General features: G+C 47.3%; 5 protein-coding genes across 7 annotated transcripts in view; 3 read left to right on the forward strand and 2 right to left on the reverse strand.

Moving 5' to 3' along the window:
- cul9 (cullin 9) overlaps nucleotides 1-12,878 on the reverse strand; it is a 60,702-nt gene extending 47,824 nt beyond the window's left edge. Inside the window, exon 1 of the mRNA XM_077495852.1 lies at nucleotides 12,745-12,878. The gene's annotated coding sequence lies outside the window, so the exon portion shown is untranslated. The remainder of the gene's footprint in view (nucleotides 1-12,744) is intronic.
- Nucleotides 1,914-6,785, forward strand: LOC144001504 (uncharacterized). The gene is made up of 4 exons (XM_077495858.1): nucleotides 1,914-2,038; nucleotides 2,971-6,000; nucleotides 6,190-6,555; nucleotides 6,647-6,785. Exon 2 carries the CDS (start codon nucleotides 3,028-3,030, stop codon nucleotides 5,206-5,208), a length of 2,181 nt encoding a protein of 726 aa, XP_077351984.1. The 5' UTR covers nucleotides 1,914-2,038; nucleotides 2,971-3,027; the 3' UTR covers nucleotides 5,209-6,000; nucleotides 6,190-6,555; nucleotides 6,647-6,785.
- Nucleotides 5,949-12,385, forward strand: LOC144001585 (uncharacterized). The gene is made up of 5 exons (XM_077496046.1): nucleotides 5,949-6,000; nucleotides 6,190-6,522; nucleotides 8,352-8,507; nucleotides 10,760-11,137; nucleotides 12,002-12,385. The coding sequence occupies exons 1-5, from the start codon at nucleotides 5,949-5,951 to the stop codon at nucleotides 12,052-12,054; spliced, it is 972 nt and encodes a 323-aa protein (XP_077352172.1). The 3' UTR covers nucleotides 12,055-12,385.
- On the reverse strand, nucleotides 12,584-27,166 carry shld2 (shieldin complex subunit 2). Of its 2 annotated transcripts, none has more exons than XM_077495859.1 (12): nucleotides 27,035-27,166; nucleotides 23,360-23,490; nucleotides 18,579-18,706; nucleotides 17,131-17,585; nucleotides 16,793-16,943; nucleotides 16,598-16,705; nucleotides 16,330-16,524; nucleotides 15,029-15,175; nucleotides 14,754-14,957; nucleotides 13,213-13,447; nucleotides 13,031-13,152; nucleotides 12,584-12,957 (listed from the first exon to the last, which is right to left on the reverse strand). In XM_077495859.1, exons 1-12 carry the CDS (start codon nucleotides 27,095-27,097, stop codon nucleotides 12,776-12,778), a joined length of 2,121 nt encoding a protein of 706 aa, XP_077351985.1. In that variant the 5' UTR covers nucleotides 27,098-27,166; the 3' UTR covers nucleotides 12,584-12,775. The 2 variants fall into 2 exon arrangements, with proteins under 2 accessions (XP_077351985.1, XP_077351986.1); XM_077495860.1 differs by lacking the exon at nucleotides 27,035-27,166 and adding an exon at nucleotides 20,018-22,714 and having other exon boundaries at nucleotides 23,360-23,495.
- LOC144001507 (glutamate dehydrogenase, mitochondrial-like) lies at nucleotides 20,177-27,524 on the forward strand. Of its 2 annotated transcripts, XM_077495861.1 has the most exons (13): nucleotides 20,177-20,765; nucleotides 22,015-22,095; nucleotides 22,169-22,224; nucleotides 22,330-22,393; nucleotides 23,777-23,871; nucleotides 23,941-24,120; nucleotides 24,713-24,850; nucleotides 24,908-25,045; nucleotides 26,055-26,135; nucleotides 26,217-26,340; nucleotides 26,535-26,626; nucleotides 27,051-27,113; nucleotides 27,179-27,524. In XM_077495861.1, exons 1-13 carry the CDS (start codon nucleotides 20,372-20,374, stop codon nucleotides 27,296-27,298), a joined length of 1,626 nt encoding a protein of 541 aa, XP_077351987.1. In that variant the 5' UTR covers nucleotides 20,177-20,371; the 3' UTR covers nucleotides 27,299-27,524. The 2 variants fall into 2 exon arrangements, with proteins under 2 accessions (XP_077351987.1, XP_077351988.1); XM_077495862.1 differs by having other exon boundaries at nucleotides 20,183-20,765; nucleotides 24,713-25,045.
- Nucleotides 27,525-27,552: the final 28 nt, after the last annotated feature.

The following is a 27,552-nucleotide window of genomic DNA, read 5'->3' on the forward strand; positions in this document are numbered from 1 at the left end:
CCAAAGTGCAATTCTGGTATCTGGAGTCCGCTTTTCATTTTTAAAATAGCGTTCACGTCACGTCTGCCCCACTATAGCTCACTCTCGAACAGCCAAATCAACGTAGGGGGACTTTGTGGTATGGCAGGCGCACTCTGCACGCATACTTGAATCAAGTGAGTTCGGGACGTCATCACAGAGAATTCTGCATATGCATTTGGTCACAAAGGGCGAGAGTTGTCTTCTCGAGCCAAAAGAAGCTTGATGACATCACAAAGCACCAAAACATTTGCAGCCACAACAACTGCCATCACTTCACACCAGACACCAAGTAAACGACGATGGAGGCGGGCAAGTACTCCATCAAGGCGGAGGTCATCCTCCCCGTGGTGCAGAAATACTTTGAGCGCATCGTGCCGGCGCAGTGGAGCATGTTGGCGGCGGGGACCATCAATTGGGCCACGCAGGTCATCCTGGCCGACTTGTGCACGGACATCATGCAGAAACTCTGCGCCGACACCATTCGAGTCGTCGTCCCGGAGTTCAAGAGGACTGACAAGAAAAGTACGAAGCTCAGAGTAGAAGGTGGACTGAGCACCATGTTTGCTTTGGCACTCAGCGTCCAGGAGCATCCCAGCAAGAGCTCCCAAAAGCTGGACTCTCTCTTCAAGAAGGAGATTTCTCAGAGGGTCAGTCACACTTTGTCTGAAGCCACCAGCGCCGACAGTCAACTAGTGTTGCTTATCTACAATCCGGGAACCTTTACCAAGATTGAAGTCCTGGCCAAGATGGTGCTGCTGGCCAGTGGTGCTCTTAAGGTTTACCTGAGCAAGATGGCCATATACACGCAGTGTTTCCGACCATGTTGGCGCCAAGAGGAAAGGCAAGAACCACAGTCAGAAGACTCAAAGTGCGGGAACGTGTGCATATTCAACCGGGAAGAAACCACGGAGTCAGTGATGCAAATCCTCCGCAAGTGGACCGACAGCGCGGGCGAGTCCCTCTTGCTCTTGACAAATTGGGAACTGAAGAAAACAGCAGCTGAAATTGTGGAGACCGTCGTCAACGACCTGCACTACCCTGAACTCTTGGAGGAGGGGAGCAGTCACTCTTCTACGCCTCATTTCAATCTGGGGCTGGTAGAGGATCAACTCTGTGAGTTCTTTGAATCCTGCGTGTCACGCATAAGTAACGACGAATGGTCTCGCAAACGCAACTTTTTGAACTTTGGCCAAAAGACTTTCAAGGTGCTGTCCTGTAAGCTGCAGAAAATCCGGTGTCATTGCATGCGTGTGCGCTGTGAAGAAGAGATTTGCCTACCTGGCACCGTCCTGCAGAACCCCAAACCTGACGCTGAGCTCAGCTTCCAGGGAGTCCGATTAGGTCTTGAGGACGTGTTCCACAAAGTGGCACTAGCAGCCGAGGATACTAGCACAGATGTGGACGCACTGCGACACAAAGCCGACAAGTTCTCACAAGACCTTACGGATCAAATTTACCATTACATGACCGCCAACCGGACAATGGTCCGATCAGCTGCAGTGTGGAGGCGCTTCTCAGAGACGCTCATCTTTGAGGTGGGCGAAGAAAAACCGGACATCATCCAAGCTCTACACAAGATGGCGGAAGATACCGCGACCAAGTTTGTACAGCGACTGCTCCTCCGGCTCAAGATGGAACCGCTGATGGGGGGGAACCAGGCCGATGAGGTCTACGGCTGCTTGAATGACATTGACACGCTCATTACTGACACCTTGATCCCACCAGAAATTCCGGTGGCGTGTCTTCAGGACAGGGATGGTTCTAGGCCAAATACCCCACCTGTGGAGGAGGAACTGAGCGACGAGCTCAGCTATTCCCACCGTTATGCTTGGGTTTCCTCACACCGGTCATTAAGCATGGAGCAGGAGATGGTCCGCCCCGGAAGCCCCTGGCCACAACATGACCAAGATTCTGTTGTGTTGGAGGAAATATCGAGCGAGGAGGAGCCTTTGGCGTAAACACGCGTGCAAGGAGAATATCAGACAAGTGTTCCGACCTCAAATTACTCGGCAGAAATGTAAGTGATAATTGTGCAAGTATTGGCATTGAAAGTGAGCCTCCGGTGCCCCATCAAGTTTGATAAATATCTGCTGTTCCCATTTTTGTGTCTAGTCTTGTATTTGCCAACAATAATTCCACTTTCGTTCACCACATTGACAGGCCGTCACTCGCACCCTTACTTAGTACGTACTATCGAGTGATACGCAATCTTGACTCTGATATTTATTTCAGGGAAAAGTTCTAACCTGAGCTGAGAGACTTGCATAGAATACTGAGATGCGCGTACGCACAGCGCCTCGTCTGTCTCATCTCCTTTGTAGACAGTCACGCATTGGTGACTCTGTCAGTATTGACTGTGGAGAGTTGCCAGAATGATTGAAATGGGGGAGGCGGCTTTTTTCAAAGTGGTGATGTCACTGCTTTGCTCCTTGCAGGCGAGTGTGGCCGCCAACACTGGCCTGCAAGGCGTTTCAACAAATACGTTCCGGGAGCTATCATCAAGCTTGCTTTTTAATACAACCAGTGTCTTGATGAACAAGATATTGTTTTCCTTCTGAGCGCCACGGCTACACTTTAATCAGCAAAGCAAGTCAGAGACGTAAACACGTTAGCAACGTCACATAGGCTGTTGCCCCGGCAGCAAGTCAGCCCCGGCAGGAGCTGGCTTGCATCAAGGCGAACGCTGTCAAAACTCAACTATGACCACGATCGGGACGGTCGGAGAATTCTCTGTCGGGCCTTTGCAAGAATCCAACAAGTAGGAGCAAAAGCAGACAGAAGCAATTTTTGCAAACTGTCCGAATGTAGAGTTGACAGTTGCATTGTCAAAAAAAAAATTGAACGCATACCACACAATGACCTCATGACATGTTAAAAAGCCTTGTGACGTCATCACTATGTGGTGTACGCCGTTGTCTACTCTGATGAAATGCTTTGTTACGTCAAAAGGCGAGAGCAGCTGCCAACAATTTGGCAAGAGACGAGTTCAACAACGGCACAAGAGCGATGGAGACGGAGAACTACTCCATCAAGGCGGAGGTCATCCTCCCCATGGTGCAGAAGTACTTTGAGCGCATCCTGCCGGCGCAGTGGAGCATGCTGGCAGCGGGGACCATCGATTCGGCCACGCAGGTCATCCTGGCCGACATGTGCACGGACATCACGCAGAAACTCTGCGCCGACACCATTCGAGTCATCATCCCGGAGTTTAAGCAACGCATTCAGAGCGCCGAAAAGAAAAAAATCAAGCTCGAAGTCGAAGGTGGACTGAGCACCGCGTTTGCTTCGGCGCTCAGTGTCCCCGAGGAGTGGAGCAAGAGCTCCCAAAAGCTGGACTCCCTCTTCAAGAGGGAGATCTCGCAGAGGGTCAACCACACGTTGTCCACAGCCACCAGCGCCGACAGTCAGCTGGTGCCGCTTATCTACATCCCGGGAACCTTCACCAAGATTGAAGTTCTGGCCAAGATGGTGCTGCTGGCCAGTGGCGCTCTGAAGGTTTACCTGAGCAAGAAGGCCATATACACAAAGTGTTTCAGACCGTGCTGGCGCCAAAAGAGCAGACAGGAACCTCCCTGTGACTCAAAGTCTGGCAACGTGTGCATTTTTAACTGGGAAGAGACCACAGAGGCGGTGATGAACATCCTCCGCAAATGGGCCGACAGCGAGGACAGGTCCCTCTCACACAGGACAAATCAGGAACTGACGAAAACGGCCGCGGGAATCGTGGAGACCATCATAAATGACCTGCACTACCCCGACCTGTTGGAAGAGGGGCACAGTCCCTCTTCTGCACCTCATTTCAATCACGGTCTGATAAAGGATCAACTCTGTGATTTCTTTGAAGCCTGCGTGTCACCCGACAGCAGCAATGACTCTTCTCGCAAACGCAACTTTTTGAACTTCTGCCAAAAGAAGTTTGACACGCTGACATTTGAACTGCAGACGGTCCGGTGTCGATGCATGCGGAAGCGCATCGAAGCGTCCCGAAGCGAGACTCCGGCGCCAGATAATCTGCTTAGCTTCCAGGGAATCCAATCTGGTCTTGAGAACGTTTTCCACAAAGTTGCGGTACCACAAGGGGGTTTCAACATCGACGTGGACGAGCTGCGCCAAGAAGCCGACAAGTTCTCACTAGACCTGGCGGATAAAATCTACCAATACATGACCAAAAACCGGACCACAGTCCAGTCCGATGCAGTATGGAGGCACATCTCAAACCCACTCATCTTGGAGGTGGAAGAGGAAAAACCGGAGAACATCCAAGTTCTGCATAAGCTCGTAGAAGACACGGCTACAAAGTTCGTGCAACAACTGCTCCTCTGGCTCGAGATGGAACCGGCGAAAAGGGGGAAACACGCCGATGAGGTCTACGGTTGCTTGAATGACATCGACACGCTCATCACAGGAACCGCCGTGCCACAACCAAAAAAGGAAGCGGACTCGGCTGACACCAGGCCCAAGAGCTTGACTTCACGCATGCTCAACGTGTGCCCGCCTTCCATGCTGGAAGAGAAAGTCCCCAAGGAAACAAGGATCAGCCAAAGTCCGTTAGAGACGGACAGCGCCCAAGCAAGGACTCCGCCCTCTGGTGCGATACGCGTGGCTTGGCCGTCGCCACTCCGCTCGCCTTCCGTGCAGGAGAGGAGTTTGCACGGGGACACGCTGGCTTCCCAGCCAAAGAGTCGGGCCTCGGGTGACACGCCGGGGCGCTCCACCTCTGCTCTGGAGGACATGGTCACCTCGCTGGTGGCGGTGCTTGTTGTCCGGCTGCTGACCAAGCTTCAGAAAAAACACAACAAGGTGGTTCTGTCCCGTGACACCCTGCCAATCATCCAGCGTCTGTCCAAGAAGGTGCTGCAGGACCCGCGCTTGTGTGCCATCACCGAGGTCGACTTTGACAGCGTCAGCAAGGTGATGAAGGCCGTCATCAAGGAGTTGCTGCCAGAGCTTGACCGCACGCACCAGATGCCCGAGGCCTTTCTGTCTGAACAGCCGAGCTTCGACAACGCTCTCCTTAAGTTGCTGATGGTCAACTTAGAAGCGCTAAAAGCACCCCAACAAGGCAGGACACGAAAGCTCTTTTCTGCCACGCGCAGGGTTTTCTCTTGGACCTTCTGTAGACGCTCGTCAAGCTACAAGATGGAAATCCGGGCAAATGACGAAACCGTTTCAGAGATCAGCGTTTAAGAAGGACAACATTCAGGTCATCCGCACAACCAAAGCATAGACTTGCGTACACCAAAGTGCAATTATGATGGAAAGGTGTCATGTCTTTTTTTTTTTTTTTTTGTGTGTCCCCAATAAATTTCTACTCATTATTCATGAGTACAACTTTGTTTATTTACACAACAGTCTCAGCCAAGGTAATCTCATTTCCATTTTTTATATATTGGGGTGCTGGCATAAGGGGGTCCAGAAACTTGATGTTCTTTATTATACCAAAGGGAGATTTTTCTAGCAAACAGTGTCAAAGGAGGTCAGGAAACTGTTCATATATTTTTAAAAAGTCCATCATACACAACACAGCCCGATGGGTTTGTTCGACTTCAGCTGTTGTGGCACTGTGTACATTTAGAGACGGTAGTCGTCTGGCGACAGCGGTCTCTGGCCCTCAAGGACTCCAAATCTGTCCGGTGTGTTGGGAATAACTTGATTGGGAGGAAGACTTTTCTCAGCTTTTGGCTGTTTTTCACAACATGTGCTTCTCAACACGTGAGCTTGATGAACCAGTGTGGAGAACATGTGAAAGTCTCATTGTTGGAACATGTGAAAGTCTCATTGTTGCTCACACCAACCTGTCCCGCCGGTTGGGCGTGTGACTCCCGAGGGCCGCGCCCGATTCCTCAGCAATGCGTCACCTGCTGGGCCAAATACTCCTGTCGCTATAAGACCGAACGGCCTCCCTCGACCTGTCATCAGTCGGCAACATGGACGACATGGCGAGGAAGGTGTTCGTCAAGGCGGTTGAAGAAAAAGCGGGTGAGTGAATATTCCCATCTTCCTAAGCGTGATGCTGACAACTTGAATTTTAAACCCCGAGTGTGTTTATGCAGGACAAATCCTTTCAGGTTTTTCAAACAAGTTTGCACGTCAACGACTTGCAGTTTGTTTCCCAGAAAGCAAATTGGAGGCAACTGCAGCACGAGTCAAGGTTTGCTTGTTTTGCAGGCGACTTTGCAGAGGAATGCTTCTCCAGGTTTGCAGGAGGAGGAGGAGGAGGAGGAAGAGAGGGGGCGGATCGCCAGGAGGAGAAGAAAGGATTTGACGTGTCAAATCTCCTGTCCGGTGGCAACGACGACAAGAAAGGATTCGGCGTATCAGACGTCCTGGGCATGGTCGGCGGGAAGGACGACGACAAGAAAGGATTCGACGTGTCAAATCTCCTGTCCGGTGGCAACGACGACAAGAAAGGATTCGGCGTGTCAGATGTTCTGGGCATGGTCGGCGGGAAGGACGACGACAAGAAAGGATTCGGCGTGTCAGACGTCATGAACCTGATCGGTGGGAAGGACTAGCCGAACGGAGGAGGTGGAGGTGAGTTGTCAGCACGCAAGGCCAACCAAGGATTTGCCCTCACGGTGGCGTCCTCGCCAGTCCAACTTTTGTCTCACTTTCTTTGTCACAGTCATTGGGAAAGTTCTGTCCGGGCCCATTTCTTGACGAGAACCGCGCAGACGTCCTCGTCAAGCTCCACCACAAACAATTACGCACGTGGCAACATGTACAAGTGTCTCACCATGAAATAAACCCTTCAAAAGCCAAAAGCTGTCATTCTGCTTCTTACCTTTTGATGAGATTTGTGTTGTTTTTTGGAGCCAAAACAAAGAAAACCAAGTTGTTGTTGTTAAGCACAGCAACAGACAGACCGGGCTGGCTGGCACCGTGTTGACAAACACGGCGCACACCCTTGCCATGCCAACCACGCCAAACTTGAAACTAAGCTCAGTCACGCCCGGAAGGCAATAAATACGTGAGCCGCAATTCCCAAACATGACATCAGCACGTGTGCGGCGGCATTTGCAAAAAGGACTCTTTTTGACACAGCTCAACTTTTGCACTTCAAAGCAACCGTTGCTGCATATAAGGTGGACTTCATTTTCGTTCTCTCTGTAGCTTTTCACACATAAATCATCACTCTGCGTGCCATACCTCTGCAATACTTGACAAGTATTAGACGACCTGCCAACAGTTCTCCAATTGTTCATTGCTTACGCTCGCAAGTCGGACTTTTCCGAGTTCAAACCAGGAAGTGTGTACGGGAACTTGGAAATTCCACTTGCAAAGTCGGAGAAAAAAAAAAAAAGGATCCAGACTTCCCAGACAGACTTCAAGTGACATCACTCTACAATGGCGACCACAAATGGTAACAGACAATTTACTCGAGTATAAAACTACATAGCTTTCTTTGTTCCTCAATACTGGACATAACTTGACGTAATGAAACGTACGTGACAGTATGCCACTATTTCCCTACATGAAATTAGACGCTCAACTATTGACTTTATGGAAAGCTTATGAAATCAAATAAAAACAAGAAATGAAGCAAAATTGCGAGAAGATTCCTGGAACACTATCCGCCATTTTGGTTGTTTACCTTCACCTCGAACGCTTTCAGGTCGGAAGCGGGAAAAACCAAGTCGGATATTTGCGACTTCTGTCCACCCTCCAATGCAGCATTACACCACCCTTTCATTCAGGAATGATTTTTTTTGTATTTTACCGTGCCTACGACAAACATGGTGAGTCTATGCCCTCTTTTGTGCCAACTGTTTTGAGTTTTGTATTAAAACCTTTTATAAAGTCACTTTTTTTTTCTTTTTTTTTTTAAATAAAGTCACTCGACGCTTTTCTTCCTTCCCTCCTCATCGAAGAAATGTTCCGCCCTCCCGGTCCGTTTCTGTTTCCCTCTCTTTGGTTTTAGCTTTGCCTTCTCAGGGTCCTTGGACCGGTTGAAATTGCAAATTCAAAAACGTACAATTCGAAACAAAATTTTCACACAGACCAAGTCCGTTTTTCAGGGCCTTGAGAACCAGACTCTACTTTTTGTGACATTTTGGTCGAATGAAAAAACAGGAAACATTCGAATGCTCCTCGCGGGCAAATTGGTCAAGAAGGCAAGCCGCTAACAAATGTTGCCGTGCTAACCAAACAGGTGAATTCACTTGAATATTGTGAGAGCAAAAGTTCCCGTCAACTTTATTTATAGAACTTTGAAAAGGCAAAATGAAATGTGGGCCAATCATGTGACTTGCATACAAAACACATTTTGTTTGTTTTGCATTTGTGCCTTCTTGAAGGTGAGTCACACACAAACCCACAATGAGCGACAGGTGTAACCAGTCCGTCCAGTCTGGACACGCCCACTTCATGCTCCGACAATAAGAGCAAAAGCAAAGAATCTCACTCGGGGACTGACCTCACCTGGCACGCACGCACGCACGTCTTCAAGATGGACAAAATGGCTGAGATGTTCGGAGACAAAGTGGGTGAGTAAGAAAAGAAGTTCCATTTTGTCAGGAGTCACATGACACGGTGCGACAAGTCTGTGAACTTTAGCAACGCTGCGTCACGCTCATCAATATGTTCTTGTGGTGTTCATTTCGCAAACAAAAACTAGACTAAGTGCAATTCTAGAGAAATTGTGTGGGAATGCTGAAAGCGGAATGCTTGTGAAGTCAATTGAAAGATAAATGATGTGAAAATGACAAAGATGTCATTGAAGTTGAAAGAGAAATGAATAAAAAGTATCACAGAGCTGGTCAAGATGATCAGTTGTAGGTATGGAAGTGGGCGTGGAAAAAATTCTATTTCAGTCCCATTGAAAATGAAAGTGGAAAAGTTGATCTTTAACGTTAAATTGTGCGAGTACTGTAAGCAATGTGGAATCAGACAAATATATTCTATATATATATATATATATATATATATATATACATACATATACACACACACCGGAATGCGTGAATTTTTGAAACAAGTTGAAATTTGAACGGTGTAAATCGCAAGTATTATGTGGGAGTTGTTTTTCGGCAAAAAAGTGAGAATAAAAATCTGAATAACATATGTGGGATGCTTTCCTCATTTGCGCAATTATTTCGTCAACTCACATTTTTCACCAGACTAGACTAAAACCTTCATTAAGAAACAATAAGCGACACTAAATCAGTCTGCGCTTTGATCAATTGATGAAGACGAAACAAAAATGTCCTTCACTTCATAAAAACTGGATTAAAATCTACAGACATTTTAGTTCATGAACAAAAACGAGACAAAAATGATTTTGTAAATGATCATCTATGCTAATCTGTCACGTCTGTGACACGGTCGTTAGAACTTAATATGAATCCAACGGCTATAACGTTCCAACAATAATTTGAATGCGACTGCTAACTAATGCTGGCTAACGCTAGCTCAGAGCATGGAGACATAATAGCCACGATAATTGCGTGTTGAGTTGTTTTCATCAAAAAGATGAGAACATTTTTTATGTGAAATAGTTTTAGGTCCGAAAAGGTTCAACATAATATGCTGACAAAGAAAATGTTCAGGGGTAAAACTGGACTAAAATGTTAACAGTGATGGTTGACTAAAACTAGACGAAAATGACATTTTCTTGGACTAAAATATTTTTTGACTAACTGATAAAAGACTAAAAAGCGTGATTGAAATGGGACTAAAACTGAGACTAAATTTAAAACTGGGAGACAAAATTAAGTTACACTACGGTAGTTGTTAGCCCATCACACGCTAGCTAGCTAGCTAGCGTGTGCCCATCCGTCATGAATGAACGTCACACACTCATCAAGGCGTTCTGTACGTCGATCGCTCGGTGTCACTTGAGAGTCGCGTTGCTAAAACAAAACAAAACGCTCACGGCAAAAACAACATTCCACTGTGATGGCAAGTAACGGGCCGCAAAATATCCTCCCGTCGGCCGCGCATGGTTCCCGGGCCTCCACTTTCACAACGCTGGTCTCAATAGCGCATTTGCCACGTACGTCAATATGAAGACTCAAAATGGTCTCTCTGCTAATGTTTGATGCTCGTCTTCATCTCAAGGTGTAGTTGGAGGCCAGACCAAAGTGTCCAAGAATTTGAAAGGTTCAACAGACGATATCATCATCATCATCATCATCATCATCATCATCATCACAAAAAAAAAAGAGAAAAACCACAAAAAAAAAAACAGTGAAAAGACTGCGATTCCTATTACGTTTCTACAGCGCGTGTGTAATAAGAGGACAACGTGAAGCCACTAACGGTGCTCATGTGCAGTACGGTTATTATAGTTTGGACACTTTTCATTTTAGTGTTTGACTTTTGTTTTAATCATCGAGTTAGTTTGAATTAGTTTTCAGGGCGGTTTTGTTTGTTTTAGTTCTTTCATAAATACTTTTAGTTAGTTTCAGTATTAGTTTTAGTTGTTTTGTTTTTTTTATAATGTGCACGCAATACCGTGCATGGGAGTGACATCGTGTGAAGGTGCTTTTCTATTGGCTGCTGCTCGATGACGTCATTTCCGTGTGACACATTTTCAGTCACCCTTATTGCAGGTTAATATGAAAAATAAATGAAGGCTCATGCATTCAATTCATTACCAAAGACTAAAACAAAGGACATTTTTGCTATCATTATAGTTTTAGTTGGTTTTGTCAAGATAAAATGTAGTTTGTTAGTTTTTGTTTTGATTCGACTTTGTTGCCGAAATTGTTGGTGAATTGAACGGCACCTCGTGCAGGGGACATGGTGGGCGACATGCTGAAGAACGCGCTCGGTGTGAAAGACAAAGACTCGGACAAGGACAGAGGAGGCATCAGCTCTCTGTTTGGAGGCGACAAGAAGAAAGAGGACGACAGGGGAGGGATCTTCTCCTTCGGAGGCGACAGGAAGCGAGACGACGACGACGACGACAAAGGAAACTTCTTCTCCAACTTGCTCGACAGAGACGGCGATGACAAGAAGGCCAAGCCGTCGGGTTTCGACGGCTTGTTCAGCGAGCTGGACAGGCCGGGGGGAGGCTCGGGAGGCGGAGCCGGGGACTCGGGAGGCGGCCCTACGGGAGGCGGCCCTACGGGAGGCGGCCCTACGGGAGGCGGAGCGTCTCTAAGCCAGGGAGGTGAGTGTGGACGTCCGCATCAACACAACAACAGATTTTGGCCGTCCGACAAGAAAATCAGGCTTCAACACAAATCAGATACAAAAGGAAACACAAACGTACTGATAGGAAGGGTCAATGACACTTTGATGATGATGATGATGATGATGATTATTCTCTCCCTATGACTCATGAGCAGAGTTATAGTTTTGGAATTTTCATATTAGTTTTCATTTCATTTTGAGTTGTGTTTTTTTACATTTACTTACTTTTAGTTGATTCATTTTCAGGGTGGTTGTGTTAGTTTTTTTTAATTAGTTTTAGTTATTTCGTAAATACTTAGTTTTAGTTTAGTTTTAATTAGTTTCACTATTTTTTTTTATGTGTATTACTGGTGCACAATATTTCAAAAACATCATCTTTTGGTGCCTTTCTATTGGCTGCTGCTGGATGACATCACTTCTGTGTGACACACTTTCAAACATCCTTTTTCCAGTTAAATATCAAAATAAATCCACTTCAAATCATTCTCATTTCTCGTACATTAAATTAATGACCAATGATGAAAATGAAGGACATTTTTGCTCTCATTTTAGTTTCAATTAGTTTTCATTTTTAAAAAAGCATTTTCGTTTTTATTTGATTTTGTTAACAAACTTGTTGGTCACGAGTAATTCTTGTGGTGGGCCCGTCATTGAAATTCAAGTTTGACTTCCATTTTGTCTTCTCACAATCACAAAAAATAATAATAATACTAAAATCATTTGGAACAAATGAGCGTGGTCGCTGCTCTCAACACATCAAGTCAACACATCTGCTGATCCGATTGGCAAACGTTGCGTTGAAGGCAAACGCGTGCGCATTTCTTGTCTTGTCTTGCGTTAGATTTGTTTGGCGATCTGATGGAGGTGGCAGAAGAAACGTCCAAAGGAAAGTAGAGCGAGCGGCAGGAGAGAAGCCCTGCGGTCGGCCTGATGCTCATCCCTCCCTCCATCCATCCATCCCTCCCTCCCTCCCTCCATCCATCCATCCCTCCATCCATCCCTCTCTTCCTCGCAGCTGTCCAGCAGCTCGTCTCCCTCTTGGAAAGCCGCAATTAAGTGCTGGTGTCAAGAAAGAGCAGCAGATGCCCGTGCTGCCTTGTTTTGCTGTGACTTGAAAAAAAATGTATTTCTGACTGTGGCGAACGTTTGAACGAACGAAAATTGTGTGCTTCAACATGTTTTAAAATGTTAAAATTGAAGATATAATACACATTTGGCAAAACAAGTCAAAGAGCGCTGATGAGTCTTCTTCGCCTGACGACTTGCGTCCATTTCCCCAACAGGAGCTCCCCCTTGTGGCCCACCAAATCATTGCTCAATAAGTCAACAATGGAGCCAGTCGAGCGGCTGTATATGACTAACAAATATGGCAATACTTGTGTAGATGTATCGATAATCAATCAGGAGACAAAGTATCGCGATATCGTGACACTCCTAGTTTTAATATATTTTATATTTGAATATTGCTGGTATTGTTCCAACCCTAATTGATGCTAATGGAAACTAATTGACTCTTTGGCCTTTGCACATGTCAGCAACAAGCGATTTGTTGTAAAGATGCGACCCGACCCGACCCGACCTGACCTTTGGCACGGCCGCGTGAGCGCTCCTTCGTTCATCCGTCGTGTGGGAGCAAGCGAAGGTCGAGCATCGTCAACTCGCGGCTGATGGGGGCGCTGTTGTCGTCGCACAGGAAGAGGCTGCGCACGGCCATCAGCGCCTTCTTCCCGGGAGGGCCGAGGAGCGCGTGCAGCTTCTCCGCCGCCACCTGGACGCCTTTGACCTCGCCGCCCGCAACTGACAACCAAGCGGAAGCGTCGAAAGCCGAGCCCACGTGGAAAGACTTGAAAAAGCGGCGGCGCTCGCTTACCCGAGTTCCTCAGCAGCCTGTCGGGCGGCACGTCCACAATCTTCTGCACGGCGACGGCGGGAACGTGCACGCGCACCCGTCCGCCGCCGCCGCTCGCTCCGCTCACCGTCAACACGGCCGGCCTGCAGACGCACGGGCAGCGACGTTCAGAGGCGTCTTCGCCCGTCGTTTTTGCGTCTCACCTGTAGAAGCGGCGCACGTGGCGGGCGGGCAGGCACGGGTAGCACGGCGCGTAAATGCCGTCGGCGTCGGCGTCCAGCTCGGCGGCGCAGCGGCCGCAACCCGAGTACGTCACGTCGCCGCTCAGCTCGCCGGCGACGGCGCGAAGCGGCGTGGAGGCGTCCAGGATGGGCCGCGGGCCGTCCGGCGACGGCTGGAAGGCGAAGGCCAACACCTGGACACGCAGCAGCGCCTCACCTGGGAAAGCAAACAAAACTTCCTCTTGACTGTCTCTTGCGTATCCTAAATGCACTGAGAAAGAAATCAGACATCAATTTGTGCATTTTGACGGGTGTCAATTTTGGCTCATTTTGGGACAGGAGGACGTCCAAGCGCCATCTCACTCAATGCACATTTATTTGCTGTGCAATTTTCAATCAACGACCTGATAGCGCCCTCTGCAAATTTTGAACAAAGCATTCCTGGTTGAAAGTTTGCCTTCCTATTTGTAAACATCAATCAGCCCAAGAACCTCCAAAAATGTTGCGATCGACCTAACAAAGTCCAACCATTCCAATTCCATTTTTACAGCTGTCCAATAGTGTTACTTTTGTCAGCCATTTTTGAAATTCACTCTGTTTTAGTCGAGTTTGAATCACACGTGTTCCTTTTTAATCACAGTTCGTCCACTCCATCCTGTTTGTATTCATTCACCGTTCAGTTTTTGTTGGCAAAAGTGACACTACTGTGCAACTGCAACAAAATCTTGATGTCGTCTTCTGACCTCGATCGCTTCATCTCAAGACGTTCAAGATACAGATGATTGAAAACTTTGGATTTTGTTGCATGCTGTTGCCGTGACGATACGCTTTTTGCAATAAAAAATGAGGCCGTTTTTTTCAGGGTCACAAAACCTGAAGGCCTGGCAAAAACGTTTCCCGTTGCTCGTACCCCAACATGGTCAAGGGCCCTCTCAAGCTGCTCGCAGCTCAAGTTCCTTTTCATTGGCCGGCCAACATTTAACCAGTCGCGGCCATTTTCATTTCAGTGACAACAATATTTGGTCCATTTTAGTTGGACTTTCGGTTGACGAAAACAACCTGAGCAAAAAGGAACGCGTCACTTGGTGAGGGGGCGAGCGAGTGTTGCCACCTGCTGGCTTATTACAGTTTTGCAATTTTCAATTCGTTTTGAGTTTGAATTAGTTTTCAGGGGGATTCGGTTCATTTTGATTAGTTTGAGTTAATAAATGCTTTGTTTTAGTTTCGGTTTAGTTTCAGTATTAGTTTTAGTTTTTTTCATTTAAGTGTATTTTGCACAAAATTTAGAAAAAAAATCATGTGAAGGTGCTTTTCTATTGGCTGCTACAAGATGAGGTCACTTTCTTGTTGTTGCTATCAAAATAAATGTACTTCAAACGCTCACATGCATTCAAATCATTCCCAGAGATCAAAACAAAGGACATTTTGCCATCATTACAATTTTTGTTACTTTTGTAAATATTTCACCTAGTTTTGGCTTTGAACAAGCATTTTCAGTTTGATTTGATTTTGTGTCGCCACACCTGAGTACTGTTGCGAGAGCAGCGTGTCCACGTCCATCTCCACGCCGCCGCCGCCGCCATCCGCGGCGCACAGGAAGCGGGCCAGCCGGGGGTCGGCGGCGTCCACGCGCCGGGCCCGGCTCCAGGGGGTGGTGTGAAGCTCGGGGAGGTCGGCGCTCCAGCGGCTTTCCCGCACCAGCAGGAAGCGGACGTCCCACACCGCGTCTGCGGGACACGAGGAGTCGCTGTTGTCACGCGCTCTCGCGACAAGACGCACGGACGGACGGACGGTCAACCTCGGTGCGTCCTGAAGCGCGGAAGCCAGTCCGCAGCCGAACCCCACATCAGCAGCGCCCCCTTCTGGCCGCCGGCGCCCACCACGCTGGCCACCGCGTGACGCTCCAGCGCCGACCGGCGCCAAGACTCCGCCTCCGCTCGCCATTCTGACACACACGGGAGCAAACGCGTGACGAGGACGCGCGCTTGGCTGGCCGACGCGCTCGATAAACAACAGGCAACATTTGCACAATTGATTATGCCAGCGATGAGCTCATCACATCATCGGATGACCTTTTAACTTGCGTTCAAAATCTACCGACAGCCGGCAGGCAAGCGAGCACAACATGACGACAATCGCACGTCATCAGATGCTACCTAAAATCATCACTTTATGAATTGATTGACTGGCAGCCATTTTGACTGAAGCAATCGGGCAGGTTGACTGGATTTGGACTCATTTTGCAAGACCCACACAATATTGTGTTCCATTGCTATCAAAACATGGAACCTAACCAAAGAAAGATTACAATATTGGATAATAATATTACAATAGGAATGATTAATTTTAAGTAATTATGAATATTAAAATATTGTGTTCTATTTCTATCAAAACATGGAAGCTGCAAATAAGATTAAAGTCTCTTCTTTCGTTAGTAAAAAAAAAAAAAATCTATTTGTTTCCATTTTGCATCAATTAGCATTAGAATATAGCAAAGTTTCATCATTATTCACAAATCTGCTTAGCATTGTGAGGAAAGCTGTTTTCATCATGGCCCTGGTTGATCTCATACTCTGTTGCCATCTTTTTTCCACCCATTCTCTGCAGTTGAGAGGCTGCATTAAAGCCTTCTATATGTGCTAGCATAAACAACAACAACCAACCAACCAAAAAAACGTATATATACGTCTTTGGGACACGTTTTTGAGAGCAAATGAGTTGACAAACTCCAGGTCTAAGGAAAAGCAACAAAAACAGACAAGAGTGGAAAAGGTCAAAGGTCTCCTCTTGTGACTGGGTGGAGCTACAATGAGTGGCTGAAACGGAAGCTCCCATGCTACAAAATGCGCAGCTAGGAAAGGAGCACGTGACGTCGTGATGGAAACAAATGCCAATCGTTCCGATAATCCACCCCAAAACATCGGCCGCTATAAGCAATGCCAAATAGGCAACAATGTTCACTGGCAACATCACGTGCGTGCGTGTTTCCACACGTGCGCACGGCGAAGGGCGTCGTCAATCGAGTTTTAGAATCGACTTAATCCAACTAGATTTTTTTGATGCACGCACACGATGACACGTGGCGTCCGTCTCGCTCACCTGCGCTGACGTAGGCGTGCGTGACGCGCAGCAGGGCGTGGACCAGCGTGTTTTCCCTGCGCAGCCACAGGGGGGCGTACGGCAGGCGTCTCAGATCCGGCGGCGGACGCGGCGGCGCCGAAAGAAGCAGCGGGCGGCGCTCGGCCAGGAAGTCGCGGAGGGACGACACCGAGACGGCGTCCACCCGCCGACCACCTGAATGACAGACGGGAGCGACAGCTGGAGGCGGGGCTCAAGGTGTACCCGAGGGGGGTCTGGGCAGGGCTACCTGTGGGGCGGGTGGGGGCGCTGATGTGACCCAAGTTGAGCAGTTTGCTGCTGAAGGTGGACTGCAGTACCTTTTGCCCCCTCCAGGTGTCCTGACTCAGCTGCAGGCCTTCCCACGGATGAGGTCAGAGGTCAAAAGTCAACGCCTTCAGTTGCAAGTGGACGTTTCCAGGTGCGCCGTTTCTGCCCGCCATACCCGTGATGAGGAGAAGATCGCCGGCGGCGAGGGCCGCCGCCCAGAAGGCCGCCCGTCGCCACAGCAGCACCGTCACGTCCACGCCCGACTGGTCCGTCACCACCACGCTGGCCAGGGCCACCGGCGAGCCCGCTCGCGACCCGCGCTTCACCTTCGATCATCGTCATCATCGTCATCATCGTCATCATGATAATAGCATGATCATGTCGCTTGACTCAGACGACATGCTGGAGCCAACTTGAGTCACGTGACAACTTGAGTCTTGCTCTCAACTAACAGTCGGCATGGGAAGAAAAAAAAAAGGATAACTTGGAGGTAGGTGACGTTTTGTCTCTCACCTTGATTTCCTTGAGTTGGCAGGGATGAAGCACGACCACCAGAACGCGATAGCGAGTCGCCGCGTCGGCGCACTGCGCCAGCAGCGTGGTGGAGGCGCCGTCGCGCCCATCGCCGGGACGAGCGCTCTTGCGAGCGGGAGACGAGACGCCGCGGCCGTCCGCCTGCGAGCACAGCACGCCGTCCGGGGTGGCCTCCATGACCACGCCCCCTCGCTCCGCCCGCCGGGCCGCACCTCCGGGCGAGCTTCCCGAGGCGTCCGAGAGCCGCTCGGTTCCTGGAGGCGGGCGGACGCCTCGGAGGAATAAGGCTTGGCTCAGCGTCCAGGTGGAGAGGGCGCGGCTGAGGAAGGACAGCCGCGCTTCCGGCTGCGAGGACTCTTGAAGGGGGGACGCTCGCCGCCCGCGCGTCGACTCCTCGTGTGAGATTTCTTCTTCCTGCGTGGCGCCGTCTTCATCTGACAAATCACAATCCAAGAATGACACCTTAACAAAAAAAACGGACAACTCTGCACCAGACAACAAGTGATGTCACTCAAAGCGCCGCAAAAGTCATGAAAGCGAGCGGCACGTGTCGTTAGCTGTACAGCTTTTTTTTAGGGCCAATACCGATTTTTGGAGTTAAGGACAGATAACCAATATTTGGAGCCAATACTCATCTTCTGAAAGGGAAACTATCAGCATCAAAATGTTGGGGAATTTGTAAGAATATCATTACAGAATCATTTTTAGGGTTCGTTAACTCATTTGCTGCCCAAAACGTAAAAATACGTTCTATTTGAAATGTTTTAAGTGTCCCAAAGACATATTTACACATGCTCAAGCATACAGAAGTCTTTGGTGCAGCCTCTCAACTGCAAAGAATGGTTGAAGAAATGGTAGTTACTACACAATCGGCCAGCAGGTGGCAGCAGAATATAAGAGATCAACCAAAAAGCTCAATTCCTCCCAATTCTAAATAGATTTGTGAATAACAATGAAAGTTCGCTATATTCTAATGCTAATTGCTGCAAAACGGAGACAGATAGAAATATAATTTTCTTTCCTGATGAAAGAAGAGACTTTGATCTTTCTTTTGGTCGCTTCCATGTTTTGATAGCGATTGAAAACAATATTGTCTGAACCTTGCAAAATCAGTCCAAATCCAGTAAAACAGACGGATTGCTCCAGCGAAAATGGCTGCCAGTCAATCAGTTCAATATTGGAGTTTAAAAAAGATAAAAATCTTAGTCGGTAGACATCTAACAAAACGTTCATGGATCTCCTTCTGATCCCTTTTTTTTTTTTTTTTTAAATGGATCTATTGTTGGGCATATGATTATTCAAAATGGGCGATGCCGATAATCGGTCTATCCCTCCCGATCGAGCTGTGCCGAAATCGGACGCCGGCCTACTTCAGCGGAGTCGGATCAAGTCAAGGTTGAGAAGGTGAAGCGCGTCTCGGGCCTCACCGGCTGCAGGGACGAGTCGGCCTTCCCGCCAGGTGAGCTCCAGACGTCTGCGGCGCAGGGGCCGCACCCTGCTGGGCGAGGGTCCCGGGGCCCCCAGGAAGACGTGGACCTTGGGCCGCTCGCACATGCTGACAAGAGGGAGGAGGACGCTTGTTATACGTGCACACCAACATCATCGTGAGCAGCAAACAGGTTCCTGGGTGGGCGGGGTTACAGGTTGCTTTGTTTTGTCAAACATGTCTGTCTGAAGAACATGAAGCGTGTCATCGTGCCAAACGTCTTCCAGAGGGGACGAGAGCGGACACTAAAACAGTCACGTGAAGCGAGCCAGAAAATGGAACCAATCATTGATTGTGCTTTTTTTTTTTGTCCAGCTCAAAAGTGTTTATTGAGTATATATCGTCGTCGTGAAGCGGTTGACTTGTGACGTCATCCGTGCTGTGATGCGTGACATCATCTTGGATCAGGCGCTTGCTCCTCTTTCATCTAATAACAGCTCACATTCACTCGTGCTGACTGGGAAGGGAGCTGTGCTCGATTCTGATTGGCCAAGATCTCATTTGCTTTCATTTGGCTGTCTGTAGTACAAACGAAAATCTGTGTGACAAAATCTGTACTGTGTGACATTTCTTTTCATAATACGTTTGCTTGGTTCTTGTTTTTCTTATCTTATTCTTTACTGCATGACCCATTTCTCTTTCCCATACAGCAACGCTTGTTTTCAAGTGCTTTAGAAATCATTGACACTTGAGATGATAAATTCTCAAGTTAACGTCATTCATAAAGCAGTTGAAAACAAGCATTGCTGTATATACAGGACTGTCTCAGAAATTTTGAATATTGTGATAAAGTGATTTATTTTCTGTAATACAAATAAAAACAAACAAAAATGTCATCCATTCTGGATTCATTACAAATCAACTGAAATATTGCAAGCATTTTATTATTTGAATATTGCTGATGATGGCTTACAGCTTAAACAAAACTCAAATATCCGATCTCAAAATATTAGAATATCACGAAAAAGTATACTAGTAGGCTATAATTCAACTCAGAACTTGAACCGTCTAATTAACTGGAAACACCTGCAAGTGTTTCCAAGTGAATCCAGAAGGGATGACATTTTTGTTTTAATTGCATGACAGAAAATAAAGGACTTTCTCACAATATTCTCATTTTCTGACACAGTCCTGTACAAAGTGCTGTACATGGAACAGAAATGAGTCGTGCAGTAAAGAGTAAGATCAGCAAAACAAAACAAACATTGTAACTAAGCATAGCATGTGAATAAAATTGACATCAACAAATTCATGACAATGAGTAGGTAAGTGAATGAAGAACTAAATTGATAAATAAATAAGTAAACAAACATCAAATTCATAGAAAAATACAGCAGACATTAATTGATGAACCAATGAATGAATGAAACAAATAAATACCTTTGAATGAAACAATTTGAGTCGAGGAAGCGTTATGACTCAGTTGAGTTGGCAAGTTAGCTCATAGACATATGGGCAGCTAATGCTAGTGCTAATGCTAATGCTAATGCTAATGCTATGCTAGTGCTCGTGCTAATGCTAGGCTAAAGGCGGTCCAGATGTTGGCCAGGTGAAGTCGTCGAACAGGAAGCGGAAGAGAAGGAAGAGGAGGAGTTGTTAGCTTGTTTTCTTTTCTTTTCTTTTCTTTGTTTCGTGTCGCGCTGCAACTTCCGCGTTGACTTTTTTCCAACTTTGCTGCGCTCGTTCGTATTTGCGCCAACTTTGCCACCAAAGTCAACCCGCGACGTCAACAACATGTACCGGCGAAACTTGGCGGCGCTGCTCGCCCGGGGCACGAGCGCCTACTACCGGCTGACCGGGAGCGACTCTCCGGCGGCGGCACCCCCGCCTCACCGCGCTTCCTACTCGCAGCAGGTTGAGCACGACGACAAGCCCAACTTCCTGGCCATGGTGGAGGGCTTCTTCGACCGCGGCGCCGCCATCGTGGAGGACAAGCTGGTGGACGAGCTGAAGACGCGCGAGAGCGCCGACAACAAGCGGAAGCGCGTCCGCGGGATCCTCAAGCTCATCAAGCCGTGCAACCACGTGCTCAGCCTCAGCTTCCCCATCAAGAGGGACAGCGGCGAGTGGGAGGTCGTCGAGGGCTACCGGGCTCAGCACAGCCAGCACAGGACGCCCTGCAAGGGAGGTCAGACCGCGGGCGGGTGATGATGATGATGATGATGATGATGATGATGATTGGGTCAGACAAGCTCCGCCCAGGTCAGGAATGTCGACCTTCGGGTCTGGGTGGCAGGTCGCGTGCGTCAACATCAAAACAAGATGTCAGAAGGGCTGAATTGGATTTGGCATCAAATCAAAATGTCACTTGTGTTGTTTATTTGGTGTTATTGAGTGACAAAAGAAAAGCAAGTCATCCGTCAAGTCAGCCCAGCTTCCATCTTGGCTACTGATTGACGTCAAGGAGGAGCGACTAGTTTGCACGACTAGTTGACTTTCATGTCAGGCTGCAATTGTTCTTTTACTGGCAAACAAAACGGACGAACACAAAGGATTGGAAATTGAACGCACCGCCATTTTAAGTTCAGTTATTAGCACGTTACAATATCCAAACGTGACCGTACGATATTATCACCATAGGAAGCTCATGATACCATAATCAATCGTCACGAGATTGAAACAAATAAATACATATAAAAATACATCAAAACAAATACAAATAATAGTAAATAAAGACAATAATTGAACAAAAAATAATCAAATACATGTAAAAATAAATCAAAACAAATAAGTAAATAAAATAATAGTAAATAAATCAAATATATATATATAAATAAATCAAATAAAAATAATAGTAAATGAAAAATAAGTCTAAAAAAATCAAATCAATTAAAGAAAAAAAGAGCTCATACTTAAAACATACACAATATTGTGCTTTTGTACATAACAGTCATGCATATAAACAACCTACAATCTCTAATAAGACTTCATATTGAGGCACTTGCTTGCTAATAATAATCGAGTTCCTCCACATATTGACTCGCTTCACAAACATATTACGTTCCCCTTCATATGACCATTAGTGTGGATTTGAAACGTGGCAGGGCCAAAACATGCCTTGTGAAAATTAAACTGCATTGAAACAAACTAGCCACCAGAGGGTGCTAGAATGCACAAATGGAAATCAACCTGACTTTTTTTGAACAGATGTGCTGCTTTTAATATCGTGACATGACGACGATGATCTATTGTGGCAGTTTTAATATCACGATATTGCCGGTATTGTTCCATCCCTAACGGCTATTCCAAATTAATTTGAGTTGCTGAACTGAGCAGTTGGATCTGTAAGTTTCTTCTTCAGCGGAATTTGAAGAGCGCTCCAAACGTTCTTGCAGCCGATAGCGAGCCCGCATTGTTGTTCCACGTTTGCCTTTCAGGCATCCGCTACAGCACGGACGTGTCGGTCGATGAGGTGAAAGCGTTGGCGGCGCTGATGACCTTCAAGTGCGCCGTGGTCGGTCAGTGCGTCGCCGACACGAGCGCCGTCGAAGGCGTTTGGCAGCGTTCTGCTCATTTGCCGTCTCTCCTTAGATGTTCCGTTTGGTGGCGCAAAGGCGGGAGTCAAAATCAACCCCAAGAAATATTCCGTAAGTTGCCTCCGTCTTTTCTTTTGACTGCCGGTTAAAGTGAGCACACCCGCCGGCTGTTTGTGATGCACGGCGCCACCCGGTGTCTGATTTGTGCCATTGCAGGACAACGAGTTGGAGAAGATCACCAGGAGGTTCACCGTGGAGCTGGCCAAGAAAGGCTTCATTGGTCAGTCCAAGCAAATCCTTGGCACCAACATGCCACCAGATGGCGCCGCGCTTGAATCAAATGCAATTGATTACAGTCTTCCCTCGTTTAGCGCCGGTTCATCTTTCGCGGCCTCCCTCACTGTTTGGCGGACTTTGTTACAAAGTGCTTTTTTTCCCCCTCTTTTACACAATGTGCTTTTTGGTTTGTTTATTTTTTTTTGGGTCATATCTCTCGAACCCCAACATCCGACCGGGGACATCGGGGCATCTGTGGATTGGTCTCAACGAAACCTTTCCAACGGTGTCGTTCCTGTTGCTCCACGACATTGCAGTCCAAAGACTGAAAATATATATATACGGTACTGTGATAAATTCAAAAAACATACTTTTAATGGAAAAAATGACTAAATCAAAAAAACAAATGATGAACGAAAAGGCATTCATAATAAACTAACAATCATACCAAAACAAAAAAACAAACGGGGAAAAAAAAAAAATACTATGCTGTATACTGAAAAAAACGGAAAAAAAAATACTATTACAGTAATGGAAAAAAATGACTGTAAATGAAAAAAACTAATATGAATGAAAAAGCATTCATAATAAACTAAATATCATACCAAAATAAAACATAATAAATGAAAAAATATATACAATGTGCTCTATACTGTAATAATTAAAAGAAAATACTTTTAATGGAAAGAAAAGTGTATGATTAATGAAAAGGCATTTATAATAAAGTAAAAATCATACCAAATATATCACGATATGTATTATCACGGGTAGTTTTTTTGGAACATAACTGTCATAAAGGAGGGAAGACGGTATAGGGAGTCCTCGAGTTATGTGGGAGTTTCGTTTCTATGCTAGCAATGTAACCAGAATTTTGACTGAAGTCAAATTTCCCATTCAAGTCAATATTTACGTCAAAATAATTTGCATAAAAAAATCCAAACTATATGAAAAAAATAAATGGCTGTCTTACCGAAGGCCAAGTCTTTGCCGATGTCTGTCGGTGTCTCTCCTTTCTGCGATATTGTTATGATGTATATCATGGTTTCCATGGTAACTGCTTTTCTTTTGGCTGGACCAACATTGATAGAAGACTTTCTTCTTCTTTGGAGCCATGAAGTGTGGGGAAAAGAAAAAAAAAAGAGGGCGAAAAAGACAAAGACAGTCCTACAAGTGCTAGCGCTAGCTAACGGCTACATAGCAGACGAGGGGAAAACTGCGGGCGAAATGGCGGACCAGGAGACAAAATGGTGGGCCGGGCGTAATCGTTGTCAAGTGGAAACAGCTGAGGTCGAGTGCGTCTTAACTGGAGGACTCCGTGTATCTTGCAAGATGAAAAGGGGGAAGAAAAAAAAAAAACGTTTTTTTTTTTTTTTTTGTGCTGCCGCAGGACCGGGCATCGACGTTCCGGCTCCGGACATGAGCACGGGCCAGCGAGAGATGTCGTGGATCGCCGACACCTTCGCCACCACCATGGGCTACAACGTGAGTTCCTTGCGTCCGTCCGTCCGTCCGTCCGTCCCGCGTCGCCACCGACCCGCTCGCTCGCCGCAGGACATCAACGCTCACGCCTGCGTGACGGGCAAGCCCATCAGCCAGGGCGGCATCCACGGGCGCATCTCGGCCACCGGGCGCGGCGTCTTCCACGGCATCCAAAACTTCGTCAACGAGGCGGCCTACATGAGCAAGCTGGGGATGGCTCCCGGATTCCAAGACAAGACCTTCGTCGTTCAGGTGGCGACCGCCGTCGCCGTCGTCGTCGTCGTCAGGCACATAAACGCACCGTTCTTGCCGTTATTGATTTCGGAAAATGTTTTCAGGGGTTTTGCTGGCTCTCATTGAGGCACAGGTGCGCTCATCCTGACTATCATGGGTGACGACCAAGCTTATTTCCGTTCACAGAAAGGGGAAAAAAAAAACATTAAAAAAAATCATTCAGAAATGTTTTTTTTTAAAAACACTAACAAACTACATCTTATGTTTACAAAACTACCAAAAATGTCCCCCATTTTCATCTTTGCGAATTCATTTAACACATGAGCCTTTGTGGATGATTTGAAACGTGATTTGAAGTCGATTTATTTTGATATGAACCGGAATGAGAATGTTTGAAAGTGTGTCACACACAAGTGATGTCATCGAGCAGCAGCAAATCGCAAAACATTTTCACATGACGTCGCTCTCGTGCAACATATGAAAATTCATGTTTGAATGGGAAGAAAGCGTCATCAGGGCTGGAGGTGGCCGCCTGTGAATTTTGGACACGGGAAAAGCCCCGACTGGCCGGCGGGCGTTTTTCTCGCTGACGTCTTGCGCTTTTTGTCAGGGTTTTGGCAACGTGGGTCTCCACACCATGCGCTACCTTCACCGCTACGGCGCCAAATGCGTAGGAGTGGGCGAGATCGACGGCAGCATCTGGAACCCGGACGGCATCGACCCCAAACGACTGGAAGACTACAAACTGGTAAGCGCCCGTTTCCCGCCCGCCGACGGCTGGGAAAGCTTAACGAGATGCGTCCAGGCCAACGGGACCATCGTGGGCTTCCCCGAGTCGGGTCCGTACGAGGGCAGCATCCTGGAGGCCGACTGCGACATCCTGGTTCCCGCCGCCGGCGAGAAGCAGCTCACCAGGAGAAACGCGCACAAGGTCAAGGCCAAGGTGACGTGACGAGACGTGACAACGCGCTTGCCGTGGCCGACGTTCTTTTCGCTTGCTGGCGTCTTGAAAAACGTCCGCGACAAAAACACGATGCGCTCATTTGCACGATATATCGAAAAAATATTGATCTCGCAATAAGTTTCTTCTGGAATTTGATGCCGCTAATTCAAAGTTATCAAGAGGTGATTACAATTCATTAACGAAGATGAAATTGAGTTTGCTTGTTTTGCCTTCATGAAAAGATGTCATCATTTCATTTCTTTAGATACACGTGAAATATCACAATAATGGATATTCATAACCTTCTCGCACCATTTTCCAATATGGTGGAATCTCCAAGAACGTAACGATACGATATGCGATACAAGGCTCACGATGACGATGAGATCATACCGCCATTATTGACATATTGCTCACGTTCTAAAAAATCCACGATAAAAGGACTCGACATAAACGGATGTTTTTCCAGTGAGGAAATGCTTTCATTTTTGTTCCATCACTTAACAAAAAATACATATATTCAAACTGCTGTCATTTTTGGTGCATAGATTTTATTCAAACAAATACAAATATCTTCTGAACTTTTTGTCAACAAATTGTTGTTGTTTTTTTAAAAGGTATACTTGACGCATTGCGCCATTTTCAGCAGTAAAAAGTTGATATTTTGTGGATAATCAATGTGGTAACAGAAAGTGTGTGCTTTGAAACAAAATGTGTTTTAAAATGTTAAAATTGAAGATATATTGCCCATTTTTCATCGAAACGCATGCAAAAGTGAAAAGAAGCGCCGATGCGTCTTCTTCTTCACCTGCAGACTTGCGTCCAATTTATGAGGCGCTCCCCCTAGTGGCCTGCCAAGTCATTACTCAATAAGTGCTGAGCAACGGAGCCGTCCGTTGTGGCAGCTGAATATGAACTCCAAATATTGCAAAACTTGTTCTCAGTCATGTGTTGTGAGAGCAAATGTCGCGATCGACGGCGATGATCGATATGTTTGCTTTGCGCGCAGATCATCGGCGAGGGCGCCAACGGGCCCACCACGCCCGAGGCCGACCGCATCTTCCTGGACAGGAACATCCTGGTCATCCCGGTGAGACTCCGCCCACTCTGCGGCTAAGCGCAGCCAAGCTAAGCGAGCGGCGCGCGCCCCGCCCCTCCCCTGCCCACGCAGGACATGTACCTGAACGCGGGCGGCGTGACGGTGTCGTACTTCGAGTGGCTGAAGAACCTCAACCAGGTCAGCTACGGACGACTCACCTTCAAGTACGAGCGCGACTCCAACTACCACCTGCTCAGTGAGTTGCGCTCGCATCGCCATTTATCGCCCCGCCTTTCCTTCCACATGGAAATGAAATGAAGTGAAAAGTGAAAAGCCGTCCAGCGTCGTACGCTTCTTCGCATCCACTCGAGTCGGACAGAAAAAAACCCATTTGCGTTCCTTTCAAAGGCGCTCCGGACCAGTTTTGTGTTTTTGTTTGCTTGCGGTCAGTGTCGGTCCAGGAGAGTCTGGAGAGGAAGTTCGGCAAGCACGGCGGCGCCATCCCCATCGTTCCCACCTCCGAGTTCCAGGCTCGCATCGCTGTGAGTACCTCGTGCGTCCATATTGGATGTGGCAAAGTGGAGCCGTCGCACGCTCAAAAGGCACCGGTCGCCATCTTGGATCGCATTTGTCCATTTGATGTTGATGCTAATCACGTAGCGCGTCAGTGGCGGTTTCTATTGTGCGTTAGCATGAAGCTAACGTGCGGCCGGGGCTCACTCAGCCTGCCGTGTTTTACGCGTCTCCCTCCTCCGATCATTTCAATCAGCTGTGTTGGAGGAGGGAAACACCAGAGTTGCACAATCCCTGGCCCAAAAACGCATCTTGGTCCAATGACCTTTCCACCTTTATCGGCCTTCCCATTCAAAATATTTGTCCAAATATCGGCACGGATAATCGGCCCATCCCTCATCAAGTGGCTCGTTTGCCTGCGTGGCGTGTGGTCATACCTGCACTGGTCCGCAGGGGGCGTCGGAGAAGGACATCGTGCACTCGGGCTTGGCTTTCACCATGGAGCGCTCGGCCAAGGTAACGTCCGCCCGCCCGCCCTTTGACCTCTGGCCTTTTTGTTGACGCTTGCGACGTCCCCGCAGCAAATCATGCACACGGCCGACCGCTTCCAGCTGGGTTTGGACCTGCGAACGGCCGCCTACGTCAACGCCATCGAGAAAGTCTTCCAGGTTTACGCCGAGGCCGGACTCATCTTCACGTAGACGACGCTCGATTCCTGTTTAGCGCCGATGAAGAAGATTCAAACTGGCAAAGACAAACAAAAAGGCCAAAGGTCAAACTTCTTGGGTTACGTGTAAATATGACTTGTTGTTTTTCCAACCGCTTTTGAACTTGAAAATGTTTTGGTGAAGGTCATGTGACTGGATTTTTTCTTTTTTTTTTTTTTTTCTTTTCGTCATACGACAGATTAAAGTGACATTATTATTATCGTTTGGGAATTTTTCATTTGAGTTGG

Source organism: Festucalex cinctus, chromosome 14 (assembly GCF_051991245.1).
Source record: "Festucalex cinctus isolate MCC-2025b chromosome 14, RoL_Fcin_1.0, whole genome shotgun sequence".
NCBI lineage: Eukaryota > Metazoa > Chordata > Actinopteri > Syngnathiformes > Syngnathidae > Festucalex > Festucalex cinctus.

Bases quoted from the DNA above. Each gene is read 5' to 3' on its own strand.
- shld2 (XM_077495859.1), bottom strand. From the start codon at position 27,097: ATGGTGAAAGCCAAGCCCGAGTGCACGATGTCCTTCTCCGACGCCCCC. The intron at 16,525-16,597 runs GTAGCCCTGCCC...TCTGTCATTCAG, and splicing joins CGCCCCCACCCGCCCCACAG to GTGGTCGGCGGGTGGACGCC. The intron at 12,958-13,030 runs GTAAGCGAGCGC...CTTGGTTGTCAG, and splicing joins CAGGCTGCTGAGGAACTCGG to TTGCGGGCGGCGAGGTCAAA.
- LOC144001585 (XM_077496046.1), top strand. From the start codon at position 5,949: ATGGACGACATGGCGAGGAAGGTGTTCGTCAAGGCGGTTGAAGAAAAA. The intron at 6,001-6,189 runs GTGAGTGAATAT...CTTGTTTTGCAG, and splicing joins GGCGGTTGAAGAAAAAGCGG to GCGACTTTGCAGAGGAATGC. The intron at 11,138-12,001 runs GTGAGTGTGGAC...GTCTTGCGTTAG, and splicing joins AGCGTCTCTAAGCCAGGGAG to ATTTGTTTGGCGATCTGATG.
- LOC144001507 (XM_077495862.1), top strand. From the start codon at position 20,372: ATGTACCGGCGAAACTTGGCGGCGCTGCTCGCCCGGGGCACGAGCGCC. The intron at 20,766-22,014 runs GTCAGACCGCGG...TTTGCCTTTCAG, and splicing joins CAGGACGCCCTGCAAGGGAG to GCATCCGCTACAGCACGGAC. The intron at 27,114-27,178 runs GTAACGTCCGCC...ACGTCCCCGCAG, and splicing joins CCATGGAGCGCTCGGCCAAG to CAAATCATGCACACGGCCGA.
- LOC144001504 (XM_077495858.1), top strand. From the start codon at position 3,028: ATGGAGACGGAGAACTACTCCATCAAGGCGGAGGTCATCCTCCCCATG.